The 21346-nt window shown below is 37.0% G+C and overlaps 1 protein-coding gene across 1 annotated transcript in view; it reads left to right on the top strand.

Annotated features, from left to right (window-relative positions):
* Positions 1-1862: 1862 nt before the first annotated feature.
* The window catches only part of LOC117421172 (SH3 domain-containing protein 19), a 36165-nt gene continuing 16681 nt past the window's right edge, over positions 1863-21346 (top strand). Inside the window, exons 1-4 of the mRNA XM_059028784.1 lie at positions 1863-2251; positions 2428-2618; positions 16234-16273; positions 20963-21003. Of these exons, the coding sequence (XP_058884767.1) occupies positions 2519-2618; positions 16234-16273; positions 20963-21003 (181 nt within the window). The 5' untranslated portion in view covers positions 1863-2251; positions 2428-2518. The remainder of the gene's footprint in view (positions 2252-2427; positions 2619-16233; positions 16274-20962; positions 21004-21346) is intronic.

Here is a 21346-nt window from a genome sequence, read left to right as displayed (position 1 = left end):
GTACAGATACACTGACAATGTGTTTCTCATTTGGACAGGTGATTCATTACGTAAGAACTGGAAGAATTTATGGTATACGCTGAATGCCTTCTATTTCATTCAGTTTGGTTAGTGATCGCAATTCACTATATTTTCTAGATGTATAATTTATTAAAACATGAAAAAGTTTAAATCCATCTATGTGTAGAAAGAAAACATAACACATTATTTACTCTATTGTACAAGTTATTATACCAACTGTATAGCAGTACTTTACTGTATAACCAATAATAAAAAAAGGATCTATACTACTGAAAGTGCTTTTGAATGTCATGCATAAAGATCTTTGTAAGAGATTTCAAGCGATTTAAAACTGGGCAATATCTTTCAAGATTATACTAGGTTTGCTAAGATATGGGAGCATTTAGTGAGGGAAAGATGTATTATCAACCACCTAAACAATGTCCTTGTCATAATTGTGTAAATTGTAATACAATGATTACAGTCAATACTTTTTTTCATCCTACTGGCAAACGATTGGAAGTTATCAGTAGAATAACCAGTCAAACTAAATATGTGGTGTATTTATTGAAATGTGGGTAAAACAACAACAACAACAACAACAAAATAATTAAAAACAGAATGTGAACACAAAAGTGCTATAAGGAATCATGACCCTAAATCATCTGTAGCAAGACATTTTAACCAGATGGGCCATGACATCTGCTCTCTTAGATTCTTAACCAGGTCAATACCCAAGAATCTAAGAGGGGTGCAGATAGTGATGAAATACTGTTACAATAAGCAGCGAAATGGATACATATGAGGAACTTTCATTGGTTCCATTTCTGTAATTGTATGGTTGAAAAATAATTTCTTGTAAAATGCTGTGTACTGTTTCTGTAATGTTGAATATTTCCCTTTAGAATTAATGAATTAACCATTTCTAATAATCACCAATAACTAGTTACAAATGTTATTCATTTTGTTTGACTAAGCACTGGGCAAGATAATAGCCACAACGGGTCTGTGTTTGGGTGTCTGCTGTTTAAATAAAAAAAGTGAAGAAATAAATAATCTTTTTTTAAATTGTGTACTGTATGCGATTTCAGTATAAGGTTTCAAGATTTCAGTATGTAGTGTATGAGATGTCACTGTGTACCGCATACAGAATTTCAGTGTGTCGTGAAGGAGGTGTTAGTTTGAATTTTGTCCCTGACGGAGCCTCATATTATACAGTCGTCCGCCTAGCATGTTTCATAGAGAAGTCTGTCCAGCACAGTAGATGTGAGATTCAGACACTCGACTTAATTTAATGAATGACCATTCTTTGGAAAATTCCTGTAGATAATTCTGACAAGCCAGCCTTGATCTTTTAGATGGAGGAGAGTGACATTTTTTTGTTTGATGTAAATATAGGACGTTTAAATATGTTTGCACAATCTGCAGAATGCGTTTAAGTGTGTGACATCAGACAGGCAGCAGCCACAAACGGCCGGCGCAGCGAGCTTTGGGCCTGGGATACGAGAACGCAAACAATGATAGCAAGACGACATTTGCGCCCCAGTTTCGGAAGGACCCCTAAACCGGTTACTAAGCAACCCAGCTCAGCGCTTTTAGTATGTTAGTTAAAATGCCATAATAAACTGTGAGCAAAGTACACTATTAAGAACACACAGTTCATTAAACAAGGAAAACACATGGTATTAAAAATCGTAGTATTACCCTGTGAAGTAGCAGAACCTACAAAATCTCTGTATATAGGGTATGACAGTAAGGACCCCAAGGGTGTCCTTCACAGTGCCATGTAATGTCTCGACCGTACTGTATTATACATTAACCACCTTGAAAATAAATGAACCAATTAATTATTTCCTGAACGGCGCCTCATACCTGGGCACCTTATCTTAGTTTTGCCACCATGGCTTTGCTGTTGGGTAAACTGTGTTGTTTGGTTCACTGGGACCATGTTGCTAAAAAATACAGGTGTTTGCAGACAACTGCACAAAGCAACTACAATCTAGTAATAAAGTACGGATAATAAAACGCAGAGATAATTCGTAATTCTTATTAAACAACCAAAACGCCTACATTTGTTTATTCACTCCTTGTGTGATTTTTCGCAACCATGTGAAACTTTAACCCAGGTCTGGTTGCTGCACTACTAGCTACACTTGTGTTTGAACGAGGCACCACCTCCTTTTGTTTTGCAGCTGCTAGCTGCTGGATGGATTTCCTGTTGACGGCGGAATGTTTAGGAAAGTGCTGAAAGGTAGATACGCTGTTTATACCGATGCGATTTTATCTCAACAAATAGCCAGTAAACACGCGTAAAGAGTCTGTGATTGAAAAATAAAAAGAAACCTGCTGAGGTGCTGGGATAACTTGTCCTGTGTCATTCTTCCCAACTGGAGTGTGTACTACTGTATGGCTGCACTGTTTTTCCAGGAACTGAAGGTGTTCACTCAGTGAGGCTCGATTAATGACCGAGGTCCTCGGATAGCCTGGGTTGAGCAGGATTTGGCTTTATTTCTAACTGATGGCTGAAGCCTGGATGGAAGAAGACGAGGAGGAGCTGCGAGATCTCCGGGAATCCGGGAATAGACGGAACAGGAGAGGACACATGAACCCAGCCACAGGTATGCTGCAGGTTAACTTTTAAAAATGTATTCATGTCTTTGTACTTTGTACATTTGCACTCTCTGAACTATGTTTATTTCTAACTCCAATTCAAAAATGAATCTTTATAAGCGTACATCATTTTTAATGACATCAATGTTGTGCAGGAATCTTGTTTGGAATACAATATATTATTGACATTTTTTATATATATTTTTTTCGTTCAGTGATAATCAAATATCATAAACCATGTCACGTGGATCTCTATTTACTGTAACAATCGGCAAACGCGCTTGGCGTAGGCTATATATATATTAATTGTATTATATATATATATATATATATATATATATATATATATATATATATATATATATATATATATATATATATACAATTAATGTGGAATATTTATATTACTGAAAAGAAATTCTGAGCCCTGCTATATCCTTACAAAAGTATTTTGAACTTCCTGTAAAAACTAAATAATTCACACAATAGTTGCCCGATGTTGTGCCATTCGTTTCTAACACAGCGGCAGACAAACGTATTGGAACCCAACGTTTAATATAATTTAATTGTACAAGCACTTAATATAACAATCTTTACAAAAAAACAAACAAAAAAAAAACACTTCTGCAATTTCAAATGTTTGTTCGTGACAAAAGTACATTAAACAGAAACTAAATAGAACTAATTTAAAAAATATATATATTAATTGATTGAAAACCATTACACAGTAAGTAATCTGCATTAAAAAGTCAATAGCCAGAAAGAGGTAATTATTTTCAACATCTGTTGAAGAACGTTTTGGAAACACAGCATATGACAGTTGGAGTCTCTTTTGAGAGGACTTGTAGCAAAACTACAAACAAGGAAATAGCTACCGAACAGTATCAAAGAAATATGGAATGATAAATTCCACAATCGGATAAATAATCAAGTACCACAGAACAAATTCAGCTGAAATGTCCAAATAACATTACAGGTACAGCAGGTAGAAGAATCATGTCAGAGGCTATAAGAAATCCAAGATTAACAGCCAAGGACTTAAAAAAAAAAGATTTAGAAGCATCAGGCATGATAGTGCACCAAATAACTGTACAAAGGCACCTGAACACTGAACAGTTGTATGCACATAGACCTGGCTGCAAACCACTTTTTCAGAAAAATTCATAAAACAAGCTGTCTAAAATTTGCCAAGAAATATGAACAAGAATCTGAAGCATTCTTCAACAAAATTCTGTGGTCCAATGAGACTAAACTTTTCCCCAAAAATGGACCACACTATGTTTGGAGAAAAAAGGGAAAGACTTCACTCACTGCAGATACAATGTTTTCTTCATTGAAGTCAGGTAGTCAAATATTGAGCATATGTTATTAATTAATTTAGTATGAGTCACAAGGACAGCATAATTTCTGATTTAGGTTCCAACAAGTGGTTTAAAAACTGGTATAAAAAAAGTGGTATCTGACCAATCATATATTATTACATAGATAGAGAGTGCAGTGTGCCCCAGTTTGATTTATTGCAGTAGCTCACATAGATTTATTTGGCTGAACCCATTTTTCTAACTTGGCTTTTTTTTGGTCAGATAAATAATGAAAGTTTATCCAGACAGCAAATATGTTTTGAACTTTTTAAGGATAACATCAGCATTTGGATCTGGGAGGTTATGCAGGTAGTTCTGAAAGATATAATTAAAAGATTTTTGCAGTTCTATCTGGCTGTAAGATAATTTAAGGTATTTGACACCAACTAGAAACAGAACTTCGGACTCTTGAGGCTCTTCCCTATTGAATCATGTACATACATGAATTACATACGTGATTAAAAGTCTAACCAGCCAACTACTGTATTACCTCAAGTTATATTTTCTTCCTGGCAAGTCGCAGGCCCTCCAATTTGAACAAAAAGCTGAGATATAGCCAACTCAGCTGTACAATATTACTAAACCTAAAACATTGTCTTCATCAACATTAGTTTTGTTAAGAGGCAGGGAAATATAGAATATATTCTATGCGTGGATTGTAACTTTTCTGATTGTGAATATTCAGTTGAGGGTAGATGCCTACAGCATAAGATAACAGAACAGGCAATAAAATGAATAGCCTTTTATCATTATGCATTATCGCACATGAAACATAGCTACCATAGAAACCTACTGTATTCCCTTTGTATTGTTGGCATGACCATTTTATTTAAACTCTTTATGGTTGCACTAAAACAGGAATGTGTTGTAACTGTTTTTGTTCCAGTGCAGTTCCTTAAAAAAGTATTCAAGTTCAGAGATCACAACCTTTTCTTTCTGGGCTGTTGTGGAATGCCTGCTCATTTCAGACCAGTTGTTAAATTTTGTTTTCTTAGCAGAAATGGCTGCAGCAACTGACACATTTCAAAGAGGTTGTTCTTGATGGCAGATTCAGCTGTTGTTTTAGTGTGGGGGGAAAAAATAGTAAGCTATTGTATGGATGCCACTTGCATACAGGGGAACGTTTTTTTTTGATTATCAGCTAGTCTGTTAAAAAAGCCAACATGTTTTTATGAAGTCATCCTGTACACCTTTAACAGTGGGTGTTTCTTTTCTCCAAGCTCGACACACCTCAGTGACACATGCAAGCTCCTTTGATGAAAACCACGCAGCCAAACCCAGCCAATCTTTCTGGCTGAAGAATGTGTCTAGAATTTAAGATAAATTACTGTAGACTAGAATACTTGTATCAGCATATATATATTTTTTTCTAAAATAATAATAAAAAAAAAAAATCCACAGAAAGACATTTAAATAGGGTTTGTACTGGGTCATTTCTTCTGTCTTGAGTTTTCTTTTTTAGTGGAACTTTCCAACCCATTTGTGGCTTTTGTGTCATACTGTACTTAATGTCAGTCAATGTACATAAGCCATTGGTACCATTCAATCTCCCTGAGGACATACATGAGATCTCTTTCAAGTCCATGGCATTATGGGTCACATAATGCAATGCCAAGTCATACTGTAGCGCTTATATGAACCACAGCCTATTGCATCTTTATGAAGGATGTTATGTTCTGATCTTTAAAAACAATATCAGGATGTATTTTCTTTTTATTACACAGAGTCTGTGGTTGTGTACAAATTCACACTCTCTCAAAAGGCAACCAGGAAGCTTCAAAGGTGTTAAGCAGCTGTAAGTAACCTTCCTGTGCCTGTTCTGTGTTGCCTACACAGTGGCTCTGCTTTAATGATCTAAGTGGTCGCGGATCAGTATTTAGTTAAAAAGTGTATTTAGAAATGTTAATAAGTGTTAACACCCGCAGGATTAATACACATACTTCTGCTAGAACTGTGCAGGAGTTTATTTCATCATACTATTGGTCTCACCTCTGTTCGGAATTGAAGACACTAAAGTAAAGGGAATAAATCAAAATGTGATTTTAACCCTCATATAAAGTACTGTACAGGGATGGAAATAAGACTTGTATTGCATAGCAATTTTTCCAATTCCAGGTATTAATATGTGCTTGATTACCAATTGACGTGTACTGTAATATGCAGTTCCCCATACATTTGAAAGAATAACCTAAATATACATATTTTTATCACTTTAAATACAGCAAAAATGTGCTTTCTTGACGCACCACCTGTTACACTGTGTTTAGGAACATGGGCTGGGTTGCACCAGCTATGCGTACATTCATTCCTAAGTTGTGACGTAAAGTCTCTACTAAGTCCTTAGTTGTTACTAGGCAGTTTATAAGTAAGCACTTATTTCAGATGCACCACATGTACTTAAGACAATACTTTGTTAGTTTGTCACAAAGACCGGCTGATGCCAAGTCGGTGATGTCATCGCTGCTCAGTAGCCAATTAGAAGTGAGGATATTTCGAGGGCTTGGTACAGTGATAAAGATCGAAACTCCCACTGAAGAAACACTATGGACATGACCTTTTTAAACTACCGAAAATAAACATATAACTTAATGGGTATGTTAAGAAGGATTCGTTTTAGAGATTCACTGATTAAAATTAAATCTGCGCCTTTTGTGAGTCGGGATGCTGAGAGGGCAAACTTTGTTCGTACTTCATATCGTAAACTTTCACACTTCCCTGTATAACAATCAAGATTAATTTTATTTACCAAAATAAATTCCCGCGGCTCCTCCTAGTGTTGGCTCTGCTCCCTGCTCTTTATAAACTCCTGTGTCTGACTCTCCGCTTGATTCAGTTCATATGAAACGAATTACCTTTAATGGTCCTGCACCTTAATTCTGTAGCTGTTTTGCATATAGTAACATGGGCATACATCAGGAAGTGTAATAAGTGTTTCTCATTTGGAGTGTAGAAAAAATCTTCATACAAGTGAAACCGGATACTTTCTAATTGCAGAGCTGCTTTGGATGTGCTGCTCATTTGATCCTTCTGAAAAAAGTGTCATTTTTAAAGGAATACAGCACACATATCAGGGATAATAAACTATTCCAAAATGTTAAAGTATTCCATTGAACAAGATGTCCATTTCTGACTATATATTGTTCCTCCAGAAACTTTTGTTTACCCTAAAGCAATCGTCTCTTCAGATGAAATCATATTAATCCCTAAAATACTTACATTTCCCTTTTGAGAGAAACAGAGAAGAAATTCTCTTAAGAAATACATGTAATTGCATTCTTCTGCCACTAGGTGCTAAATATCTTTATTTTTAGCGGGTATTATGGAGGACTGTTTGTTGCAGCAATCCAATCTTGTGATCTGCACCTCAACCTACAGTATAATCATTTTAATAATAATAAAAAACAATGGGTCTATCAGCATCATAATAATGAGCCTGATATGCATACTAGCAGTGTGGAGTAGTGGTTAGGGCTCTGGACTCTTGACCAGAGGGTCGTGGGTTCAATCCCCGGTCGGGGACACTGCTGTTGTACCCTTGAGCAAGGTACTTTACCTAGATTGCTCCAGTAAAAAAACCCAACTGTATAAATGGGTAATTGTATGTAAAAAAAATAATGTGATATCTTGTAACAATTGTAAGTCGCCCTGGATAAGGGCGTCTGCTAAGAAATAAATAATAATAATAATAATAATAATACTATGTCCTTGTACTGGTATCCTTCAGAAGTATGTCTGGGCTTGATTCAGAAGTGTGACCTTCTGAGCTGGAAGTGAATATGTTGTCAAGATAGCAAACACATGCCCAACAATTTATTTCCCAGAATCAGAAAAGAATGGGGTTTGATGTAGTTGCCCGAGATAGCCACACATGTGCTACTTGGACAAAAAAAAGCAGCTCCCCCTTTTCCTGTTATCTAAGTGCAATAAGAGATTGGTTGGTTGGTTGGTTGGTTGTCCGTGGTTTAAAAGAGCATCTCCCCTCTTCCACAGTGTCCTTTTTAAATAAGTCAGCGGCATGCACAATGAATACACAGTTTATTACCCCAAGTCTCTCTAAGGAGGGTAAACTGTAAAATACCATCTGGTGTACATATGTGTGCATGGGTGTTACTTTCCTGAAGCAAAGACAGTTCAATAATATTTACTTTTTTAAAACATCTTCAGTTGTGAATCCTGCGCATCTCAGTCTAATTTTTATTCTGAAATCTGTTTGTTTGATTCGTTGTAAAGCCATAAGCAGCTTTGAGAGAATGGCAGCAGCAGCATTTATCCCAGTCAAGCATTGTGGGGAGCAGCAGACCTAAAGTTTGCATCATCAGTACCAGGGGAAACTGCTGACAACATTTATACTCTGTGTGTACATCATTACACAGGCAATAATGAGAGAAAGGTTAAGAGTTTGTTTGGTTGCTTATGAATTTCTATGCAATGTACATTATTTGGAAAAAGAGGTTTGTTGTATTAAGTACCTACAGTACTGTACATTTTATACTATAAAGCTTTTTATGAAAGTGGCACTAATAACTCATGACGGCTCATGCTGTATGATGCATTTGTGTTTCCCACATCTTGTTCATCCTATACATATGACACATTTAACATGATGTAACAAGATGTAGGAACCGATGTGTGTTGCATTTTGTGACCCTTCCAAACTCCAGTAAATCAAACTAAAACTCTTCTTTGGAGATTATTATATTTTCTGTGAACCGACATTCACATTTTACATAATTCTGCCAGAAAACTTATTTTTTATTATTGAATTTTTCTCCAATTGGCAACATTCAGATTTGATCTGGTGTTGATTTATATCTGTTTTATAATAATCGTGTATAGTACATCAGGGATCATTTGTTTACTGAATAGGGCGAATCAGTCAGAACTTCCTGAACTACCACATTCCAGATATGCTGATTGGCTGATGCTAATTCACCAATCAGAGTCCGCCTGCCCTCATGCTGTTGTTATTTGGGGCTGTGTGGTTTTATTTTTTTTTCACACTCTGGAATACAACATGGAAAGTGCTGGAGGAACGTGATCACAGTGCCACATAGACACCAACAAAAGCAATCAATATACCACAGCAGGTAAGATATACTTTTTTGATATTGCTGCAAAGGTGGGCTAACAACAGATTCAAATTGCAAATTTTTTTAAAAAAAAAGCCAAACCTGGATAAAAAAGAGGAAGACACAGGAGAACAAGCGTCTTCAGTGAAAGGGCTTGGCCAACAGTTCACAGCAAAAAGCAAAGGGAACAGCTTTTCATTGCATAAGCAGGTGTGTAAAGTATGTCTCTTAACACCTGAGGATTAGGTTGGTAATTTTTTTTCCAGAACTGGTTGCAGATTTTTTTTTTCTGAATCTCCACAAACTTGTTTCTTATCTAAAATAAAATAGCTTGTACTTAAAAAGTAGTTTGTGGTATTACTTTTTCATTTTGCATTTAACACTTGCGAATTTTCAATATTTAAGTGGTGAAAGTGCCAGTGAAAGGAGCATTTTAAAGTGAAAGGGGTCCAAATATAAGGACTGGTTTAGAGTTCTCTCTTAACAGGTGGTTGAGGATCATAAAAATCCCTGTGGTTTTGAGTGATGACTACGATAAGTCAGTTGAGTATTCTTACAACTGCTTCTCCAGACTCCAGGGGATTGACTAGAGACTACTTGATCCTGGACAGTCATTTGCGCTGCAGTTTGAAGGGTAGCTGAACAGTTAAACATCTGCTTTGCAGTTTGTCTGCATCCCAAGCACCACAGTTTCAAAACCCAGAATTCATCGCAAAATTTTATGGAGGGTCTATAGGTTTTACAACAAAATGTTCAGGTGAATTACATATTTTTCCCCCCCACTGAGCCTCATACCACAAAATTCAGTTGTTGATTTGTTACTGTGGACCCTGGATATTCAGAGTACACAATCCACTGTGACTTGCCTGCTAGATGTAAAACTGAGTACGAATGGGAAACAATAAGCTGAATGCATACACAGTTTAGAATGGTGGTACAGCATGCACTGCACGCCACTCCACCTCCTGCCTTAAAAAAAAAAAATAAAAAAAATTGATTATTGAAACTAGGTTGAGTGCTGACTTTTCCTTGTTGAAATGTAACAGAGCTGTTTCTGTTTGCACAAACAAATACTAATTAATTACATTTACATTGTGTTCATTGCTTGGGTTGTTTTCTACAAAGGAAAAAAAGCAGAGTCCTCTTAAAAATCTCACATGTGCCAATGGGATGAGTGCAGTCTTGCATGGTGGATATACTGTAGATTGTCTTAGTCAATGCAAGGAAGAAAATGTAAAAAAAAAAAAAAAAAAAAAGATAACCCAAGTTGAGTAACTGCTTTTATTTAGTCTGCTATCTGAATTTCATTGCAGTGTTACAGAACTGCTTCTCAGATCCTTGAACTATTGAGTTCCTTAAAATAAACTGGTGTAACTGAAACTAGCAAAATGAAGAGCAAGTTTTTATTTAAAAAAAACAGCAAGTCATTATTAAAAACAACTCAAGTCCTGAACTCTGCAGTGATGTTATGGTTTTGGATACAAAATCTAGTTTGGTTCTTTACTACCTTAAAGTTTGTTTCCAATTCTTTAATTGATTTGCTATCAATGTAATTTGCTATCAGCTATTGTTATGCTACCCATTATTTATTTTAGTCTGATGTTCTTGTAGGACATATTCAGTACAGTAACACTAAATATAAGTTTCCCATTATAAAAGCATAGCAAAGTGTAATAATGCATGGTGAAGCATAGTAAGCATTGCAAAGAATAGGGAGGTACAGTAAAGCATATAAATAAACATGGCAAACCAGGGTAAACTATAATGTGTAGTATAACCTGGGAAAAGCATGGTAACTGCAAAACATATGTTGCAAAAATTCTGTGGTTTTATACATTATGTATTGTGTATTTATTACCTTTATATATATACAGTGCCTATAGAAAGTCTACACCCCCTTTCAAAATGTTCACCTTTTGTTGCCTTATAGCCTGGAATTAAAATGCATTAAAATAGTTGGGTTTTTTTTTCATTTATCTACACATCCTACCCCACAACTTCCAAGTGAAAACTATTCTAGAAATTTGTAGAAACTTAATTAAAAATAAAAACTGAAATAGCTTTGTTGGATAAGTGTCCACCCCCCTTGTAATAGCAATCCTAAATTAGCTCAGGTGTAACCAATCACCTTCAAAATCACACACCAAGTTAAGTGGCCGCCACCTATGTTAAATTGTAGTGATTCACATGATTTCAGGATAAATTCAGCAGTTCCTGTAGGTTCCCTCTGCTGGGTAGTGCATTTCAAAGCAAAGACTCAACCTTGAGCACCAAGGCGCTTTCAAAAGAACTCCGGGACAAAGTTGTTGAAAGGCACAGGTCAGGGGATGGGTATAAAAAAATATCAAAGGCCTTGAATATCCCTTGGAGCATGGTCAAGACAATTATTAAGAAGTGGAAGGTGTATGGCACCACCAAGACCCTGCCTAGATCAGGCCATCCCTCCAAACTGGATGACCGAGCAAGAAGGAGACTGATCAGAGAGGCTACCAAGAGGCCAATGGCAACTGCAAGAGCTACAGGCTTTTATGGCCAAGACTGGTCAAAGTGTGCATGTGACACAATATCCCAAGCACTCCACAAATCTGGCCTGTATGGTAGGGTGGCAAGAAGGAAGCCATTACTCAAGAAAGCCCAGCTTGAATCCCATTTGAAGTATGCAAAAAAAACACTCAGGAGATTCTGTAGCCATGTGGCAAAAGGTTTTGTGGCCTGACGAAACTAAAATGGAATTTTTTGGCCTAAGTGCAAAGTGTTATTGTGATGGGGTGCTACCTCGCCCCGATAATTTGTGTTGTTTGTTATTGTTATTTTTACTGTTTTCATTATGGTTATTCTTGTTTTGGTTTGGATCAGCAGGGAGGGGGTTAAATTCCTCCCTGTGAAAATACATGTGAGGATGTGGCTGGAGCCTTAAGTGCTTAATTGGTAATTATTAGTTAATTGGGCTCCAGCCACAGAGTATAAAAGGCAGGTGAAACCCTTTGTGGAGAGGGTGGTTTGGATTAGAGTGACACACAGAGAGTAAGTGTTATCTGTAAGAATATGTATAGATACCTGTTTATTTGGCGTTATTTTGTTCCAGTGTTTTGTTTGAAACCGTTTGTTTTGTGTTTATAACTTTTGTTTGGCCCTCGTGCCTGTTTATTTGTGTTTTTGTCAATTAAAGTATTTTTGTTTCACTGCATTTTCTGTCCCTGAGTCTTCCCTCCTGCGGCTATCCTGTACCCTACTTAGCTCAATCCAGACGGTTGTCATGCTGATGCGCTGGGGAGGCCGCACTGTGGTTGATCCCTGGAGCCAGCATCGCAGCCGTTGTGTGTGCTGATGCGCCAGGGAAGCAAAATAAGCTGATCCCTGGAGCCAGCATTACACTTCAGCCATTAACACCAGACAGAAGGATATCTACATCATCAGATGGAAGGAAACGTAAATGGATGGAGACACATATGGATCACATTAGTTTACTGTAAAGCTACGTCTTAGTTGGTGCTTATCTTGGTGAGAGCCGAGCTCAAATCAGCATGAAGTTTTAACATCTACTCTCATGTAATGGAAATCATAAACAGTTATGTTTGGCGCAAACCCAACACAGCACATCACCCAAAGAACACCATCCCTACTGTGAAGCATGGTTGTGGCAGCTTCATGTTATGGGGATGTTTCTCATCGGCAGGGACTGGGGCACTTGTCAGTATAGAAGGGAAAATGAATGGAGCAAAGTACAGAGAAGTCCTTGAGGAAAACCTGCTGCCCTCTGCAAGAAAGCCAAAGCTACACTGGAGTGGCTAAGGAACAAAAAGGTAAATGTCCTTGAATTGCCCAGTCAGAGCCCCGACCTAAATCCAATTGAAAATTTGTGGCATGACTTGAAGATTGCTGTCCATCAACGCTCCCCAAGGAACTTGACAGAGCTTGAACAGTTTTGTAAAGAAGAATGGTCAAATATTGCCACATCTAGGTGTGCAAAGTTGGTAGAGACCTATCCCAACAGACTCACAGCTGTAATTGCTGCCAAAGGTGCTTCCACCAAGTATTAACTCAGGGGGGTGGAGACTTATCCAATTATGATCTTTCAGTTTTATATTTAATATATAATTTTGTTCTCAATGAAAACTTTTTTCCCCTTAACAGTGTGGAGTATGGTGTGTAGATAAGTGGGAAAAAAATCCTCATTTAAATGCATGAAACTCTTGAGGCACTGACACAACAAAATGTGAAAAAAGTTCAAGGGGGTGTAGACTTTATATAGGCACTGTGTGTGTGTGTGTGTGTGTGTGTGTGTGTGTGTGTATATATATATATATATATATATATATATATATATATAATATAATTTCTCAACAGTGTTTCTGCAGTAGATGGTTTTTTTTTGTTTGTTTTGTTTTTTCCCCATGATATAAAACTGTGTTAACTGCATTGTTTACATACAATACATGATTAGTACTTTTTAATGTAGAAGTGATTAGAGAGGTTTTGATAAGACAGAAGCTGTTTCGGATGCTCATTAGAGATGTGAAGCAGTGCACCAGTTAGGTAAGCTCAAGAGGTCAGACTGTCTGCTTTGCAAAGGCTGTGCCAGTGGGCTAATGCAGGTGCCAGTGAAACAAATCACTGGTAGAATTTATAGTTTCTGTAAAAATAATTTTAGTACTTATTTTTATGTGACTGCAGAAAAATGTGCCAATTAGCAGCTGTAAAGGAGCAAAGACGGGGCACTTTAGTGAGTACAAATGGGAATTCTTTTCCACACAGTTTAAAACCAGTACAATGTGGCAGCATTTGTTTCCGAATGCAGTCTGCATAAGAGTTTTGTGGTAGACTGACTTCCTGATGTTAAATAGGCACATGGCTGAACTTTGACTGATTTTAAAGGCTTTGTTTCTTTTGCAGCAGATTTATTACAGGCATTTGTTTGAACAATAATTATCCCCCACTCTGAGTGACATATAGTGAGGCGCTGGCACTTTACATATAAAGTGAGAATTATGAATCCAGTTGTGATAAAACTTGTTTAAGATCTATTTTGCCAAAAGTTAATGAGAGTACTTGTATAAGATTCTGAGAAAATATAGAGGAACCTGTGTGTTTCTGTCCGTGTATCCAACTTTACTTTTCTTGCAGTTTCTAGCTGAAGTCCTGTATTGGACTTTGCCATGTTCTTGCATTTTGATGGACTGGCAAAGACCACTCTGTGTTTATCAAAGCCTACAATAAAATATGTCTGCTAATGACATCTTGTAATCAGAACATTCTATATAGCCTATTAAAGTATTTTGATTGAAGGTTATGAGCTATAATTGAAAATATGAACCTCAGAACAGCGGTGGAACATTGTTTTGTAAGTCACGTTGTGAAAATGTTCATTTTTCTGTATGGGCATACATTTTTCATGTCTGAATATTCAGCAAAAACTGGATTCATATTTAATGTTTTGAGAGATACCTCAACATTAAAATAAACCATGTATCCAACCAAATTACTTTACAAAAAACTGTGACTAGCGGTAGACAGTACTGGGAGGTTCTTTGCTCTGATTGTGAACTTGCACAACCTTTGTTTTCAATAGTCCTGAACCCTATTTAATGTTTATTTACAGAGAATCACATTGCCATTGGTTTCATTAAATGGGAGCTGCTGTGTACTCAAATCAAGGAAGAAAAAAAAGGATTAAAATAATAATAAAAACTATTTCTATCTTTGAAAGTTATTTTCGCATTGGATTTAGGCAATGAAACTGGAGGTCAGAGACATTAAATCTCTGTATTCCTTTTAGTGAAACCATTTTGGATCTTAATTTGTATGCAGTGCAAAATGAATGCAAGAGAAAACCAAAATAATGCTTTACAAATGTCTACCTAGTGATCTCATGCTGTATTTCAATTTTTCCAAGTCAATGCAACTTGAAACCAGATCTTTTAAACTAATAACTGACTGCATTGCTGACTTATTTGCTGTTCGTATTAAATGTTCGTATGTGTTTTTAAATATTCTCCAAGTAGTGCTACACAAATTGATTATTCTGAATGAGCTCTGTAGAAAACAGCTGACATTTCATAACATGCTCTACCAGTCCAAAGTAGTTATATGAAAACAAAATAATTTCAAGTGGTTCTAGCTAATGAAATGATTATACATTATGTAACCATTCCATTAACTATGCAAGTCTCTAGAAAACATTTATTGTAATTTTTTTTAAAAAACAGGTTAATCTACATTAAAGAAAGCTCTTAGTTTGCATGCATGTCACGTCCTAGGCCAGTGCAACTCCGCATGTTAATGGCTGCTTCCATTAGGGTATGTTTGTTCACTACAGCCCCTTTCACACTGGCATGCTTTACCCAGGTTGGAACCTACCCAGGTCAGGACCCGGTGTCATGCGGGTCGGGTACACGATTTCACACTGCTTTTGATAAAGCAGGGTTGACCTGGGTAACAGATGCAAGTACACACGGCGTGTATCAATGCCTCGGAAACAGCTGGTTATGGATGTTTCCATCCAAGCTTCTCTGGATCGAACCGTTGGCCCATATTTTGATTACAGCAAATGTTTCTTCTGCTCTGCTGCAATCTAGCTCATGGTGTGTCTCAAGCAACAAAAATATGGCTAAACAGAATAAACAGAAACGTTCCTTGCAGAAGTGAAACCTTCACGCATGCGTGGCTGTTAGTTATTTTGTCGGATTATGAACGGCCGTCATGCATTTTGTCTCATTCAACCATGTTGACCCACATCGCAGGATTGTGACCCGGGTCCAGACCTGGGTAGAAGTGCCAGTGTGAAAGGGGCTTAACTTGTCAAAAAGCTACTGTATGCATTACTGCTCTTTTAAAACATTTTGCATTGGGTGTTGTAGTGAAAGGTGGATGCGAGTTGTCCCAGTTGTCTCAGGCAGTGATTCATAAGGTTCCACCTACAGCATCACTGCAAGGAAAATGGTTCAGTCTGTGAAATAGTGCAGTCATTCTTCTTGTATAGGAGAACAACAAAAATAATAATTAAGTTTCATGAGGAATGACACTAAGTACTCTCTCGCTCTCATTTTCTGATCTACTGATGAATACCAGATGTAAAATATAATCCATAACGCTCCCTTACATTCATTTTTATCAAGATTAATACCAGACACCAGTTCCTCAGGTTAATTGTGCACTAAGGTTAAAAAAAAAACATGCTTTCTTTCTTTTTACAGATCGCTCTGAAAGAAATAAACCGGATCAGCGTCTCCCAAGGTAAGACATACTTTATTAATGTCTAAGTGTGTGCCACTATATATTGCACTGCAGGCCACTCTAGTCTGTACTGATATATAGTACATTATTTCTACAGTACGGTTTAAACTAGACTAAAAGACCTGTATGTTGCTCAGCATGGGGGTAGGTTCTAGGCAGCTTTTAGGTCTGCTTATTTTGTTATTTTATAATGCTGTTTGACCAAACCTCCAGTTATAGGCGGGCACACTGCCACAAACGCACAACTGCATTAGCAAGTTTCAAAAGCCTGCGTTTGATTAACTTCTACCACAAAACAGGGCAGTAATGCAGGTGATGTATTTTTTTTATTGTCCCCCACCCCCCTGGTTGTGTTACTGTTTATATGATGCTGCGGAGAGCAGATCTGCCTTGAAATCTTTCAAAAGTTGTCCAGATGTTACAGAACTGATGAATAACAACTCCAGTTGTGCACGCTGTGACTTTCTTCTTCCATTAGCGCAAAAGATGAAGTATTTTGCTCCTCGGCCCTTTTGGCACTGTTTTTCTGTGGATGACGACTATAAAACTGCCTAGGAAATAACATCTGGCAGGTCATTTATAATGTATGGAATATTGTTTAATTTAAGATAACTGTTGGAGAAAGCTTACTAGTTGTGATTACAGTTTTGCAGAGGATTCCCTGGGTGATGACTAAGGATCTTCTTTGAAGTCTGGCCTGGTTGGAAGAGGCCAGACTTCCTTTATGACTAAGTCATATGGAGAATATATGTGCAGTCAGCTTTATTTATGTGTGTGTGGCGGACTGGAGCAAGTCTGTGTAGCTCTTCCCAAACTGGTTGTGTACTTGTTTTTACCAGCTGGGTTTTAATGGGTTGATGTGCATTGCACGTGGGATCTGTCTTCTCTACATCAAGATTTGCCTGGTTTGACCTCAAAGAAGGTAGGCTTTTTAAATGCATTTCTTTGTATGTGCCAGCGTTGTTAAAATAAGCTTAGAGAAAGTATATGCTGGTGGCCATGCACTAAGCATCCGATGTAAGCTCTGTGGTGTATGCAGTCGCACATTTAACACTTTTGAAGTTTCTTAAATATAAGTGACATATAAATGGAATCTGCCAAACTGATAGCAGATTTATATGTGCATTTAAGTTAAATATATGTACGTTTCTTGACGAACAAAATTGCCAAAGTAATCTTTAGCTTGAATGTATTATCTATTTATTATTTCTGGCACCTTCTCTGTTCATATACCTCTGAAATCCAGGACTGGGTGCAGGACTATCGTGAGTTTCTGTCCCTGCATGCAGAAGGATCAGCAGTGGTCTTCTGGGATATTTCCTGTTACTTAATGATGTATGTCCCTTGATTTCCCAGTTGTAGTATGGGATATAAAAGATCTGACTTGTCAAGTACCCACTATAATGGAACATTCAAATTACAACAAATCCTTGCTGGTTCCCCTTTTATAGCCAACTAATGTCTTACAGTACTTCTACTATTTAGTTTAGCTCTATTGCATAACACAAGAAAACACAACCAACAGTTTACATGTTACTTACAGTAGAGTTAGACTTGTCATTTGTTTAGTTTGTCATTGTTGTTGGCATTGCATGACTTCCAAAGGCACTGACTGCCAGGGCTGTTACCAGAGATTAAGGACCTTGTATTGTGAAGTGGAAATCCACAATAACTGAAATCGCACATGGATCTTATTTTGCTAGAAAAGTTTAGGGGAGGGGGGCTTTTTTTTTAATGAATACCAGTTAAAAGTTGGAATATACTCTTCTAGAATCTCGAACATTATGCCTAATGATCTGCTTGAGCCTCGCAATAATAATTGTTGAAAGAATTCAGTTTATAGTCATTTCTTGTAACATATTATCAGACAAATATTTCCATGTCGAATGAGTAAGAACATTCTTTGTATTGAACCGTGCGCTGTACTGTAGATTCCATTGAGACTGTTGCCCTTTACACATTTTTCATCCTTGCCAACTTGGAGGTTGTTTTTTGTTCTATTTTGTTATTAAAGGTGTCCTTTGGAACTTGAAGAGCAGGTTCTACGAAACGTGTTTAAAGAATGCAAGTAATGTGGGGTGGGATAAAATTACAGATCACTATACATCCACTTAAAACAGCAGATAGCTACCACAGTCTACTCGAATTGGGCTGGGCATGCGCATACACTATAACATGAAATTAGCCTTCAAAAGAAGACTGGCTGTTGTCTTCAGTGCAGAATCGAGCGTATTCTTATTGGCCCAGTGTGTTTATTGAACTGAGGTTTAAGTGTGAGATGCTTAGACTCAACCACAGCCCACTCACAAGGCTGACTGCTTGTCCAAGGGTTAAAGAAAGGGAATGGGATAAGGCCTTTCATAACTGTAAGAAGACTGCTATGTTATGTACACTCAAATACAAACAGTACAAATGTATTATAGTAATGTTTTTTCTATAATATCACAAACAAATTAATATGCTTTCTGTATAAAATTTCAATAAAAAATAAATAAATAAATAAAAAAATGTTTTCCCCAAAAAAGAAAGAAAGAAAGGGGACTTTACATGAGTTGGCTGCTAGCCTGAAAACCTTCTTCCTCGTATTTTCAGTATTCAACCACATAACAGTAATAATATTAGAGCTAACTAAAAGGCTGAAGTTTACTCCCATTTATATTTAAACCTAGTCTACTTTCAGTGATTTGTAATGTGCACACACTTGTGTGTGTGTGTGTGTGTGTTTAAAATTCTCAGCCCCTCCCCTGACTGTGTCTCAAAACAGGTTTGTAAAGGAAAATTCCAGTCAACGAAGCTGAAGTCTTGTAACTGGGAGTGTTGTGGTTATCATGCTAGGTGTGTCAGTTCTGCTTTAATATTTTATCAGGTTTAATCACTAATGCTCTTTGAAAGACTCATGCTTAACTTCCTGAGGTGAGGCGCTTACAAAATGATCCCTAGGTGTAATTTCTATCCCCTGTGTTGTTGTATAGAGGTTTTCCATTTACTGGTTATGAAGAACACACACTGTGAGTTAAATGTAAAAACCTGTACAAAAATCATACAAAAACAACAGAGGGGGCAGAAATTATAGGTGCACACCACTGAAGGTTCTTTTTTTCAAATCACCAGCAATTTAGCTTTATGGAGACTTTTCAGAAGCAGGTAAAGGGACATTTACAACAAGTTAACCTTATCGAGAATACACATAATAGGATATGTTGCATAATTATAGGGATGACCTGTGAAATGTTTTGCTCAGATGAGTTGCTGTAAACAGTTCTGTTGTTCGTATTTGTGTTGACTTTGTTTGTTTGCAAGCACAAACATCAGGCAATTTTCAGAAAGGCATAAAAGTTGAGTTTTACACTGATGCACCAACTTCCTTGGCATTCTGCTCTTGGCTGTAATGACTTGTACTCTGCAGGTGGGCCAAAAATAAGCACAAACATCTGACGTTTTATATTTTGTTTTGCTAGACAGCAAGATTAAACACTAACCCCCCCTTTTTTCTAATATTTTCAGCCAAGATGTTATGCAGTTTGTTCTGTAAAGTTTATTAGCTATCTGAGGCCAGGCTTTCGCATTTCGTTTACTCATCAGTATATTCTGTGTAAACACACTGACGCACAATAAGAAATGGTTTGAAAACAAATGTAGAAACTGTTTATTCACATATTCACTTTAACAATTAAATAATTCATTATAAAATGTTTAATGCATTTAGTTTCTATTTAGTGTAATTTGCAACATAGAGTTCCACCATTTACCCCCCCCCCCTCTCCCCCCAGTACCACATGTTAAGTGAAGGGCCTTTATCACGTAGGCTGGTAGTAAGTAGAAGTATGATAGTAGGTGTTATTCAGATCATTGTAGACTGCAAAAATTATGAAAATTAGCTCCCCCCCCCAGCTAAAGTGGTGTGACAATTTCTACAGGATACCTTTGCAAAATGGAGAATTGTGTGGCTATGTATCCATGTACAGTGGGTTATTTCAGGCCTGTTTTTTTTTACATTAATATGAACCAGCAGAAGCGGATTTGCACTTTTGCAATATCTTTGTATTTTAGGATTTGAGGCATTGTAACAGAAAGCGCATGGATCAGCTGCAGTGGGCGGCAAACATAACAGTGTAACCTTGGAAACTGAGGCATTGTGCTTATAATGGTTTGCACTTTGGCTTCATTAATGCACGGGGGGGCCTAAATAATATCCTCTTTTACTTGCAAAGTATGTCATTGAAACAGATGGGATGACCTCCCTCTGCCTTCCTGTACAACAGACCATCCTTGAAAATGGGATCTTTCAAAATGATTTTGTTTCATTATTTTGTATTGAATTAACTGTTGATTGGTTTAAAAGGAGCAGTGTTGGTATCCGAATTAACTGTTTAAACGCACATTTTTACTAAGAACCTTTCAGTTTTACCGAAAATTAAGCAAAATAAATTATTGTTTAGCTTATGAATGTTTTATAGATCAATCATTTGCAGTGTTAAACGGCAAACCACTACAGGAAAAGCACTGTTCTTACTAAACAAATAAAATAAAATACACCTTATCTGCAGTATGAGAAAAGGGTTAGACTCTTAACATGAATATGTCCCTTCTTTATTTGGTTCCTGTCATTTGAGACTGAATTTAAGCCAATATGACATTGCTTGCTGTATGTGTAACATGCATGCTTGCTTGCTTCTCATTTTCTTTTAGTCAAGGACCTCTCTCTTCCATACGGGCTGCCATCAAAAGATGTGAGTCATGCATTTTTTTTCTCTTGAACAGCCATTTGTTCTTGTATACTAGTACAGGGAAACACATAGATTTAAACATGTAGCTATATGCTTTAGTGTTGACTCTGTTGCCTCAAGAAAGAAGCAGCCATTCATAACAGTGAGTTTGTCAATGCTGCTCAACATCAGGACTCCACGTTCAACAACAAATTTGAGTTTGAAAATGCACCCAGGTGAATCAAAGACATTTAATATAATGTATTATTAATTATTGAAATTATTGCTGTAAAATTGTATCAATTTTGCTCTACTCCTCTTTGCCAAAGCTTTTGCCATTAATCTTTACATTCATCTTAAGAGTGAG

This window comes from Acipenser ruthenus, chromosome 1, assembly GCF_902713425.1.
Source record: "Acipenser ruthenus chromosome 1, fAciRut3.2 maternal haplotype, whole genome shotgun sequence".
In the NCBI taxonomy this organism is placed as follows: Eukaryota; Metazoa; Chordata; class Actinopteri; order Acipenseriformes; family Acipenseridae; genus Acipenser; species Acipenser ruthenus.
The sequence above is the reverse complement of the archived record's forward strand: the minus strand, read 5'-3'. Positions and strand labels throughout refer to the sequence as shown.